The 12525-nt window shown below is 40.0% G+C and overlaps 1 protein-coding gene across 1 annotated transcript; it reads right to left on the bottom strand.

Moving 5' to 3' along the window:
- Positions 1 to 506: 506 nt before the first annotated feature.
- LOC120714132 (TBC1 domain family member 10A-like) lies at positions 507 to 12236 on the bottom strand. Its single transcript, XM_040000190.1, has 9 exons — positions 11598 to 12236; positions 8633 to 8732; positions 8429 to 8536; positions 7282 to 7388; positions 7066 to 7180; positions 6801 to 6866; positions 5534 to 5723; positions 3355 to 3509; positions 507 to 3177 (listed from the first exon to the last, which is right to left on the bottom strand). The coding sequence occupies exons 1-9, from the start codon at positions 11777 to 11779 to the stop codon at positions 2773 to 2775; spliced, it is 1428 nt and encodes a 475-aa protein (XP_039856124.1). The 5' UTR covers positions 11780 to 12236; the 3' UTR covers positions 507 to 2772.
- Positions 12237 to 12525: the final 289 nt, after the last annotated feature.

Here is a 12525-nt window from a genome sequence, read left to right as displayed (position 1 = left end):
AATGACAGAAAATAAGAAAAACTGAGACCATACAACCATCTTTTACTTTTTAATGCAGTTTTGGCTTCTCACCAGTTTAGTAAATTAAAATGTAGCAGGAGACATTCTTGGCTGTCATGTTCTTGGACTGCAGCTGAATCTTACTGAGGGAACGAGAAGAAGAAAAAGAAGGCCTGTGTGCACGCAGAAGACTCCATTCAGAGACCAAAGGCAAATGGCTGTGTGAGGCACTTTGGATGGTGGTGTGGGAATTCGCCCTATTTGACATGCAAATTCCTCCAAGAGCTGAAAGAGCCGGAGAAACAGGTGTCCAAGGAAGTGTGCTGCTGCGTGGGTGAGGGCGGGCGGGCGGACGGGTGGGTGTGAGGGCGCTGAACGATAACACAGGAGGCATTCAAATACTGCTCGTAACTTTGGTCCCGTCTGTGTGGCACTTTATCCCCTTGTGTTTGACAGTAAATGCAGACGTAAGAGGAGCGTTATCATAAAACAAAAAACCCAGGAAATACATGTTCAAGTTTTATTGATTTAAATGGAATTTGGTGGAAAAAAAAATACACATTTTAAATCAAATGAGGCAAAATATCAGAAATCTACATGCTCCTATCAAAATAAATGCTCTGTTGTTTCAAAATATAACTGTTGCAACGATTAATAATAAGCAGCATCTTATCAACTTAGTGGAGTGTGCATTTTCCAGTGGATGGGAAGCAAACTAAATGTTCTTACTCTTTAAAACGACCGGTTAACTTATTCAAATTCCTTCCCTGGACCAAAATCAACTCTTCAGGACAGCTTTTTGCAGAAACCGTTGAAGTATTGGTTAAAAAACAAAACAAAAAACCCACAAAAATCAAAGTTTTAAAATCTCCAATGTGACTTTAAAAAGCTACACAGGGCATCACAAGTAAACAGTGCCTCAGAACAAATTTTTTAAAATGAACCCGTAGCATATGCTTTACAACATTTGACAGTGTTTAAAAGTCAACACATACCCACAACCATTTTCCATTATAAAAATCATCGACTGAAAATAATCTCCAAAGGTATGGTGGTAACTCCAAATAAAGCCACATCTTTTGCTGGTAATGTTAAACGTTGCCTGTTTTTCAGTTCATTTCGAATTTTTCTTCACTTGCAGCATCTCTGTTTTATACAAGTATTTATACGTCACCGTCAAAGGTGCAGCTCCATCGGCTTTAGCCGCAGAGAACAACCCTCTAGTGCGCTCCTTTTCCTTTTATTGTAATAATTATACAAATTTAAAGCAGATGAAACCTTTAAAGTGTAATTGTACAAAAACAGCTTATACTGTTTTATTTACAGCATAAATAAAAACTCCACACACTCCCAAACTGACAATACTGTCAGACACAACTGAATTACTTCCACGAATACATCTTAAAAAATAAACTTTACAAATCTTTGGCTTAGTGGCACAAAATGTCCCTGAACTATCGTCCTTCATTTGAGTGTCAAACAGCTTGCGTCGGTTTTTTCCTGTAAGACAAAGGCTGCTGCTCACTGACGGAGGCTGAGAGATAATCTCAGGACGCCCTCTAGTGTTCAGTGACAGCAGAGACTGACTCACTGAGGCAGCACCACAGACTCTGCAGAGTGCACGCCTAAAAACTGTGCGTCTGCGATTTAGTGCGAATAACTGAGACTAACGATACAAATCTATCTGATGGCAACGTAGTGACTGTAGGCAAAAAGGAAGTCTGGGAAAAAAAGCAAAGAGCTCCTGGCAAAAAACTCAATAATTAAGACTCAATGTTTTAAAAGATGGGAGATAATCAGAGTGCTGCTTTTAAGAGGTAACTAGCAGGAGGTGTTAACAGTTAGCTACAAGCTTTTTTTTTTCCTCCCAAAGGGAGAGATCAGCAGCCTTTACTATCAAGAGAGCTGCTCTGAAGCAATTCTGTATACAAATGTATGGAGCAACAAAAGCTATTTGAGCTTTATAACTTTCTACTTATAGAACTTCCCAACTCTGTGATAAATAAGAGAACATATACTTTATATATAAAGAATACGTTCTTCTCTTTTCAAGAAGGTGCACAGCGTAATAAGCATTAGTGACCCTGTCAACATTACCGACAGGTGTCATTAAAGTCTTTTGCCACATGTGACTACTCTCCAGTGGGCTATTTTTATTATTATTTAGTACTTTAACGTTGCATTGTGATTACAATCACAGAACTCCAGTAGTGGCTCAAGCATACTGGTAAGACGGTGGCATTAGAGGTGAAAGCAGGCGAATTTGATCATGCACTCACTAATTCTTTTTTCTTCTTCATTGTTTATCTTTTAGAGTTTGAATTAAACTTGGGGGAATCAGGACTAGACATTTATGTGTTTACATGAGTGATTATGAGGTTCATCTTTTTTTGTTGTTAAAGCCCAATGGAGATGGGCAAAATAGCCCCAAGTTCAAACGCCTGCCTGCAGGAATAAAACCTAATTTATCAGCGTCACACATTGTTGTCATCTGCTGCTGGTCCCTGGAAATGACACCTCTCAGTTCCACTTTACAAATGTGGCTGTAGGATGTAGTTAAAAAGCATAGCAACCTGTGTGAGTGAAATGATTTCAGCAGCTGCTTAGCCTAGCTGCTTAGCTGGCGTTCAGTTTTACAAACTTACGTAAAAATTCACAAACATCTCAGTTTTATTTTTGCCCCAGACACACTGAAAGGTGTCGTCATGTCACTGCTTGGTTAGGCCTGTATGGACTTACTGCTGTTTGTAAACTGTGATAAATCTTCTCCTGCTACAGATAGGTGTCTTGCTCTACACTGCTCAGACTCTCTTTGGACCCTTTTAGGGTTATATGTTCAAAGAGAGGTGAGGGGTCAGAGGAAGGAGCGTAAGGATTAATCAGCTCCTGTGAAGGGAATGCTGTCTTCATCTCATCTTCATCCTTAGTCTTTCTACTTCTTGTGGCTGCATTTTCTTCATTCACATCCGTCTTGGGTGCCAAGGGAGACTCCACAGTGATGGCAGGTCTTTGTTTCAGGTGTTGTTTGCTGTGTGGCTCAGAGGTCATGATGGCTTTAGCCCCGTGCATCCTGGGAGGGGATTTACAGTGCAGATCTCCGTGACTCTCCTTCCAGCGCCGGAGCTGAGCATTGTGCTCCTTCTCAATCTTTGTCTCGGATATCGTTAACTCGATAATCTGAAACACACATAAATACAGGACTGTGAGCCACACGTGATTTAATGTCTGAGTTTTTAGTTAAAGCATTTTCATTATTGGTGTTTTCACAATCTCAGCAGTTAAAGTCTCAGAAGGGTTTGCAGGGTCAAAATAAGAAAATGGATTGCAAAGACTTAATGGTCTGTGTAGGTGTACCTCATGCACCAGGAAACTTTCTTGCATGTACTCTGGATTTATTGCTCGGAGCAGCTCCATTGTCTCATAGAGACCTTGGCAGTCCTTCAGTTTCTGCTGGGATCCCAACGTGCATTTGAGGAGGACCAGGCCCACTTTGAAGAGGATCTTCACTCCTGAGAACATACACGTCACACAAGATCAACTAACTTTCACATTTTATATTAGTAATTCATTTCTCCATAATAACCATGAGAAGTACTTTGAGTTGGGTTGGGTGACACAATGATTCAGTGCGGTGACACATTTTTATTATTTCAAAATAAAACAACAGGGAGGCTTCATGTTTTTAGTCTGTGGGTTGTTACTTGGATATTCTGATCACAGCTCACTGATCACTCTTTATCTCTGTTTTACCCCGATTAGTACCAGAGAAACCCTCCATCAGCGCATATACACTTGCCAGCCACTTCATTAGACACATCTGTTAAACTGTTCATTAACACAAACACATAAACAACCAATTACACGGCACATAAATGCAATTAGGCCTGTAGACATGGCCAAGATGACATGCTTTAGGTTAAACTCAGAAGAAATGGTGACTTCAGTGACTTTGAATGTGGCAGATGGGCTGATGTGAGTATTTCACAAATAGGTGCGATTTTTCTGAACAATCATCTCAAAGGTTGACAGAAAATGGTCAGGTATGCAAGGTATGCAGAAAAGCATCTCTGAATGCACAACACAATAAACCTTAAAGCAGAGTGGCAGAAAACCACAGCAGGAGCCGCTCCTGTCAGCTAAGAACAGGAAACTGAGGCCACAATTTATAAGGGCTCACAACAAGTAGACATCTAAAGATTTGAAAAATGTTGCTTAACCTGGTTAGTCTTGACTTCTGCTGCAGATTCTCACTCTCTCGCTCTCCCTCACACACAGCAAAATTTTATTTTTGTGTACCTCCCTTTGTTTTGTCTTTCAGGTGATAATAATATAAATAAGATAAACAACAAAATAAAAAGATTAACAAGAGGAGCCTACAGAGTCCATAGTGCTCCTCTTGGAAAACAAGTTGTGTTTGGCACAACAAAGCAGAGTGCCCCTTTGTGCCAACTGACCATCATTTAAATACCACTCTCTACCTGAGTATTATTACTGACCAACCCTTTATAACCACAACGTCACAAAGCTAGAATCATCTCAATCATGAGATGACATGACAATGAGTTCACTGTGTTCAAAACACAGTCACCAGATCTCAAGAGCACCTTAGGTATGTTGTGGAACGGGAGGTTGCCATCATGGATGTGCATGAGTCTGTGATCCTATCATGTTATCAGCACCCTGTTGACTTTGTGCAACAACAATTTAAGACAGCCAGTCATTAAAAAAAAAAAAAAGAGTTCCTAGCAAAGTGTCCTGTGCATGTAAATGGTAAATGTATTTATATAGTCCTTTTCTAGTTTTATCAACCCACTTAGATTCACACACAAAAATAAAGCAAGGTTTGGGGGTTCAGCATCTTGCCCAAGAGCACTGATGTGCAGACTGGAAGAAGCCTGAATCGAACCACCGACCTTTCAATGGCTGAAAAACCGCCTCCCCCTCTGGAACCATCAGACCCAGCTCTTCAGGTTTTGTACTTTCTACTTGGTTTTGTTACAGTTATCTACCTTAAACTGTTACTGATTCCTGACATTAAAGTAAAATCAAAGAGGAGGATGATGGTCATATGATGGGTATTGGCGGACCGTTAAATGCTACCATTTTGTATTCATTTAATTGCTGTCTAGAGACTGATAATTTAAGCAACGGAGGGATGCGTTTAAATGAAAAACCAAAAAGCACACAACTTTCAGCCAGGCCACTAATACTTCATCTTGTCTATCTCAACACTTCTCTTATTTGTCTGCACCAACTAACTCAATGCAAAGACAGGAAGTTCTTCTTAGGTGTGCCCCCAAACTCAAGTGTGGCATTTTCCACTACTGCACTGTGAACTCTCCACTCAGTCAAACAAAAATCAACCACAAGCCACATCAAACAAATCTTCCATCTGTGAGCTTAAAGTAAAACACTTCTGTTTAATAGCATTTGAATACACTATCGTATCTATCCCATCATCTCTGTAAGAGTAGCAATTCAATGCAATGCAATTATAAAAAAGAAGAAAATCTATCAGTGTGGGGCACTTCACCTTCACACAGGAACATGTCCCAGACGCGCAGCACCGAGGCCCACGGCAGAGTGCGAGAGAAGATGCACATGAACCACTCGGTCATGCACAGGGTGGGCTCCAGCTTCTGCTTCTTTAAGTGACGGTAGGCCACAGAGGAAACCTGCTGCAGCAGAGCGTACAGAATCTCCCCGTCGAGCTGGATCGCCTCCTGTGGAGACAACATGCAAAAACAGTCAGCAGAGAAAGAACAGACTGCTTTGTCTTTGCTTAATCTGATTGTCTGATTATCCTATCCTTCTAGCCTGGTCACCACCTCAGGTAATTAGGCTGTTAGCATATCAGCATGAGTGACAGAGACAACGGCCTAAAGAGCTGTAACACTAGAGCAGCCACACGTACCATCGAGCTGAAAAAGTGAAGTTCTGACTTTAGAAAATTAGGCCAACAGACAAGCTGTAAATATCAAACTAAACTTTGAATGACTTCAAATCTTGAAGCTGAATTTGTTTTAGCTACGGGTAAAAGTCACCTTAATTCCTGGGAAAAATATCCATAAATATCAAAACTGTAAAACAAAATGATTTTTGCCCATTATGGGGTGTGTTTGGAGTCCTTAAATGACTCATTTATTTACTTGTTGGTAGAAAACACATGTTCATTTTGTGTACATAGATATACACTCACCAACCACTTCATTTAGTATTAACTTGTTACAACTTTCACTTACACCTTGTTATTACCAGGTTGGCCCCCTTTTGTCTCACCCCATATTAAATCTTTTCATCACAAAATCAAAAAGGTGGTGGAAACATTCTTCAGAGATTTTGGTGTATATTAAAATGACACCACTGCACAGTTTCTATAGGTTTGTCGGCTTCACATCCATGATGTGAACCTCCGGTACAGCCACATTCCAAGGGTGCTTATTAGATTGTGATCTGCTGAGTGTGGAAGCTATTCGAGTACAGTGAACTCAAATAACACAAAAACCCCAGTGTAAGATGACATGGGCTTTATGACATGGCACTTTCTTCTGCTGGAAGCGGCCACCAAACATGGGTACACAGACATAGACAAGGTCAGCAACAATGTTCTGACATGGTGTGGCATTTAAACATGCCCAGTTTGTCTAAGGGACAAATTATGCCAAGAAAATATACACCTAAGAAATTTCCTGTTCTTAGGTGACAGGAACAGCGTGTGATTAGATATTTAGTGGCTGGTGAGTGTACAGATTACAGGTAGATGAATAACAGGTGGAACAATGACACTGACAGCAACATACCAGCCCTGCACTGTAGTATCCAGGAAGGTATTTTTCACAAATCTGAACAAGAACCCAGAAAGCATCCTAGGACCAAAGAAAGAGGGAGAGAGAATTAGAGGAATCACAAATTAAAGTAATAAAAAAAGTACTTTTTACATAAAGTAAAACGATGATGCCGTTGATAGAAAAATATACATTTGAAAAACAAACTTAGAAATTAACATTTTCGATTAGAACAGATGGCATCCAGTATTTTAGATTAGAAAAAGTATTAAATATTCACCTCAGCTGGCATATGCATCAGAAGTACAGCAGCGACGGGAGCCTGAGCCTGGCAGTAACCCTCATCAGGCCGATACAGAGTGTAAGCCTTCAGCACACGAAACAGGTCCTGCTGCCTATACATCAAAACAGCTGGTTTAGAAACAACGTTTGGCCTCATTAGGCGAAAAGTGGGACACATAAAAGGATTCTGGAAGCAAGGAATGGAAACGCATACCCGTGACCTCCTCTCGCTGCAAACATTTCATGGAAAGGGAACTGTCGATGAAGGTCCCGCTCAATGATATCAACCCATTTGGGATCTCCTTGCTCCTCGTCCAGTTTCTAAATAACACAATTTGGTCGGCATTTTTAACATTATGTTGCTTTGTAAAACATTCTAAGTATAGCTACAAGCCTTCTATTCCAAATAGCAACATCTGTTTGCAATTTAGTCTTTGCTAAACTATAGCAGTGTAGTTTTGGTTGCTGATCTTAACAATGCTTTTCAATGCAAAGTGCAACAGCACAGATAGAAATATTGAAACTAAAACTTTAAGTGTGTACCGTGTTTGGATGTTTACTGGCGTGCTATTGTTAAAACTGAAACAATAGACAATATCCTGGCATGCTGTCAGTGATGTGTACGTATCAGGACTCTTCCTGCACAGTTCCACCCAAAGATATTTTAGCCAGAGCTAAAACTAAAACTGTTCCTTTAACTGCATTCTTGCTTTAAGGATTTATTTAGTCGATCTTTAACGACAGTTTCACATCTAAAATTGTCACAAATATGGTAAAAAACGTACAGCTGAAACTTTTTCTGTCAAATACAGGAAGACAGACTCCCTAACTTATTTTACAAATGATTTTGCATCATATATCTTGTCCCAGGCCTGAAAAGAGTGCACTTTTTTTCCAAATAGATAATAATAATAATAATAATAATAATAATAATAATAATAATAATAGATTGGATTTATATAGCGCTTTTCAAGGCACCCAAAGCGCTTTACAATACCACTATGGTGGTATTGTAAATTATAACTATATAATTACTCTAGGAAAACAATTCAGGGTGAATTTAAAGAAAAATTGATCCAAAGTGGAAAACCCCATCTCCATTCTTATGTTACAGAGCTTATGTTCTTCTCATCATACCCAGCATATACTCTGAACACATGCTAAGACTGCCTACCATGATTGGTACGTGCAACACATCTCATCACCTTCTTTTTGTAATATTTCTGTTTGTCTCTTCCTATGTTTAATGTGTAATTGTCTTTTTGTAATATGTCGTCTAATATTGTCATATTATGTTTTATTTATTTGAGAATTTATAAAAAAAAAAAAGTCCACTTTTTAAACAGCTTCCTATGACTGACCTGGAACTTGCCCTGGTTTAGCTCCCTTTTCACTTTGCCTCCAGAAAGGTAGAGCCAAGCTCGGCCTCTCAGGGATGGAGGGATCCCCTTCTGACAGCGCTCTTTCACCTGTTATACAACACATGGACAGTTCAAGAAGAAGCTGTATAAAACATCTGGACATAATTAATACATCTGATGTCATTTACAGCTTATAAAGCGGACCTTCTTGTGTCTTTTGGCCATCCACTTGTCCCAGCTGTTGAGCATCTCCAACCATTTTGCCTCCCGCTGTCTCAACACCTCAGTTGGGACCTCTTCAGCACTGTGGAGGAGGAAACAATTAAACTGATAGAGGCAAACAAATTATTCTCAGCCCTGACTGACAATGGTTTCACTCTTCTGTGCCATGTCCAGTAATCCTGTCATCATAGAGGGCAGGAATCTCTTCCTTGTACGTGTAGGAAACCTAACCTCAGGCTAAGCAGTTAAACACTGGCAATCAGCAAAGTGGATGGAAAACAGGAAGCTGTGGGAGAACTTTCCCTTTGTTCAGCTTACTACAGCCTCCTACTCAAAACATTTACTAATCTCTCACCTCACTGCAGAGCTGCTGAAGACCTGAGCTGTCACATTTGACACACACAAAAACAACCAAAGAAACCTGGTCTATTTATTTATATGATTAACTTTACAACTTACTGCAGTGCAGTTATTAAAGCAAGCTCAAACAATGCCACTTACACCAATGTTATCTAATAACCCCAAAAAACAAGATAAGGACAGACTGCATTGTGTCTTCAAAACAGTAAAAAACACTAAACATTTTGTTGTTGACAGTACAGCCTGCTTGGCTGAATCCGTTTTTCTTCATTTATTTGAAAATGAGTCATATCACTTGGTTTATAAGGAAAATTAAAAGAAATGAATTAATTAAAGCAAACAAACAAACTTTCTGCCAAACTTTGCCTATGTTCAAGGCAAAGTCCAAGACTAGCTTTAAAAGCAAGGAAGATAGACAAACCAGGACGGTGAGCAGACCCAGAAGTGAAAGCTACCTTTTGAGGAGGGCTTTATTAAAGGGGACTTACAGCATTATACACAAACATGTACAGTAACAAAGGTAGATATTTGTATGTCAGCTAACAAGGTCAGCATATGTGCAAGCAATCCTTGTGATCCAAAATGTCAGGATTTATATTGCACCAAACACACTTTTTCAGACCCTTTTTTTACTCTTAGGTCTGTATGATGACCACACATAGGTGAGTGTGACAAAGGAAAAAAACAAAAAAGCTACCTCCTATTCCTACCTTCTGTTTACAAGGGTCAACCAATCAGAAGAAACTTGTCTTAAAAGAACTGTGTGTCCTTAAAAAGAGAGGAGCTACCATGACTTCTTTTGAGGTTGAATTGAGGGGCTGCACCAAGTCCCAGTATAAGAGAAATATAATGATTTTGAACTGTGGATGATGGAAATGTGGCTCCTTTGGCTCCACAGGGATGGATGGTGAAGGTATAGAGAGCAAATTTAGCAGTGGAAGAAACTTTTCTCCCACTCCCACTTGTTATTACCAAACAATTCACAATTGAAATTCCTGTCTGATGTCATTTCTTTTGGAATATCTCAAATATTGTTCACTAGAATACATCTGTTTCCCCATTTTCAAGCCTTAATATTTTTAATACCATTCATGTCATTTGGGTAAATTGATGGTATAGAGCACACCTCATATATGGGAATCTGTGTAACAAATTTCAACCCCCTCTTTAAAACTGTTCTGTCTACAGGGTTTCTAAAACACTAGTGCAGGCTGTACTATCAGATTTTCAAGCAAATGCAAGAATTTAATGTTGAACTTCAGCTACATTTTTGAAATTCCACATTCATTAAATCATAGTAGCAGATATTTGGCCTAAAAAATGTGATTGACATAATTTAAGCAGCTCCCTAGGTATACCCGTTTAAAAATGGCTCCACAGAAAACTATCTTCATCACAATATGTTAGTTTACTTATTGAAAAACAACAGTAATCTGGCAGTTCTTCTACTAAGAAGTATAGATATCATCACCCAAGATCCCGCTGCTCCCCCATGGAAAGGTGGTTAGGCTGAAGGAACTTGGTCCGTTCACATGAAATGACCCTTATCTAATTCAGGGTCATGTCCCAGAGCCATAATGGGATGAAATGTGTGGTACACCTATGGCCAATTAACCTAACAGGCATGTCTTGACTCTGGGAGGAAGCCAGAGTAGAGTGAACCCACCCAGCTGCAGACAGAACATGGAAACTTTGAACCAAGAAATTTCTTCCTGTGAAGTGACAGTGCCAAGTTACTGAATATTAATGCCAGTGAGAAAAATACAACAAAGAAGGAATCCGGTCTCTCTCATTTTGGTGCCAGAGAGCTGTTGAGCCAGAAAAGTAGGAACACAGAATACAGACTAACACAAATAGCTTGGGATGAATGGAGAGCCAGTCCCATCAGAAACAAACTGACCAATCCACTGAATCGTAACCCTCCTTTTTAACAATGCGGCCATTTTTTTTCCCTGACAGTGATGCATTACAAAACAGTGACGTCAAACTCAGGGCAGTGTACACTATTGCACATACGGGCTTTATTTCTGCTGTTTCTACGCCGTGGTGTGAGATAGAGATGATACAGCAGCTGTGCTGATGCTGAGGCTGTAACAATGCACTGAAACCAAATCCAGTCTTATCACGGTGCATCTCAAAGATTACAATGGTATAATATCCTTTTGCAACAAATAATTAAATACACTTTTTTTTTACTAAAAAACTTTCACCCTGATGCACAACTCATAAGGTCAAGGGATCATCAGCGCACTCTGGTTCACTTTGAGGCAAACAACAGTAACAATAAAAAGCAGTGAACCATTAAACCAGGTGGGGTTGGGTTAAACTGTAAAGCAATGTGTTTACCGTGTACAGTTTGAAGCCATCCAACCTTAACTTTTCTTCTTTTGACTATAAACAAACTCATTAATGATAAATATTACAGCGTCAGTGGGGGAAAGAAGCCATCTGAGCCGCAGAGAAGACTGAGTTTCATTCCCGTTTATCCATCTCAGTCAAAGAAGAAAAGGGACAAGGAAACCTTTATGAATTACTCCATTGATTTCGAGGGCTAAATAAAATATCAGTTATGTTAAACGACACTTACGAGTCTCCAGCGTATTGCTGGGCTCCTCCTGTGAATCCGTACTTGTCCACCTGGGTCTCTCCGGGGACGACATTGCCGTTTACCTCTGGGTCTAATCCGTGCGAGGAGCCCGTTCCATTTTCTGTCAGCTTCTCTGGGTTGTCTCGCAAATTAAGTCCATTGCTCAGCTCCGTTCTGGCCATTGAGCCAACATTTATCTTAGCGTAAGCCGCCTACAGGGTCTTCAGAAGAAAAGCTGACACTTTAATGCCGTCCATGGGAGCCGCCTGCTAGCTACGGTTGCTACTGAGATAGCTGCTAGCTCGCTAACGCTACAACAGCCACTTGAGTTTTTTTTTTTTATGTACATCCCCCTCTCCTCCACATAATTAACGCTCCACTCACACTCTAAATCGCACCTCGATGACCGCTTAATTAGCAGCAAAGTATCTGTTTGCTAATCGCCCAAAGTTACTGTGCTAGCATCACACAACTGTCAGCTGACACACACCTAGTTTCTGTGCTGTCAGCAGGAATGTGAGTTAGCTGCTGGCTACAAGGAAGAGAAAAGCTGTCTTGCCCCGAAGAGCGTAGTAAACAAAACATCCATGGAATCTTGTGACTCCCTGTTGCCACCTAATGCTGGAAATCACACATGCAGGTACGGTTAGCAATTTCACTTCACTGACAGTTACCACAGGAAGTTATTTTTCTGCAACCAGCATAAGAGTGCTCCATTAAATCGTTATATCTGATCTTAATTACAAGTGAGGTGACATTGTCTTTCAAATAGTTCAGACAGAACTTGTATTGTAATAACTGCATTGCACTGAAGCAGCAAAATCTTAGTTGATGCAGAATACTGAGTAAAATAGCAGACATGCAAAAACGCCCTGCATTCACATCTTTAATCATTCACTTCTGCAAAAGTCATGAGTCATCCCTCATT

The sequence above is a fragment of the Simochromis diagramma genome, unplaced genomic scaffold, assembly GCF_900408965.1.
Source record: "Simochromis diagramma unplaced genomic scaffold, fSimDia1.1 OVJJ01000596.1, whole genome shotgun sequence".
NCBI lineage: Eukaryota > Metazoa > Chordata > Actinopteri > Cichliformes > Cichlidae > Simochromis > Simochromis diagramma.
This window is presented reverse-complemented; position numbering and strand designations above follow the sequence as displayed.

Coding starts and splice junctions, on each gene's coding strand:
- LOC120714132 (XM_040000190.1), bottom strand. CDS start 11,779: ATGGCCAGAACGGAGCTGAGCAATGGACTTAATTTGCGAGACAACCCA. Junction 7,181..7,281: donor GCAGCGAGAGGAGGTCACGG/GTATGCGTTTCC, acceptor TTTGATGTATAG/GCAGCAGGACCTGTTTCGTG. Junction 3,178..3,354: donor AAAGTTTCCTGGTGCATGAG/GTACACCTACAC, acceptor TGTGTGTTTCAG/ATTATCGAGTTAACGATATC.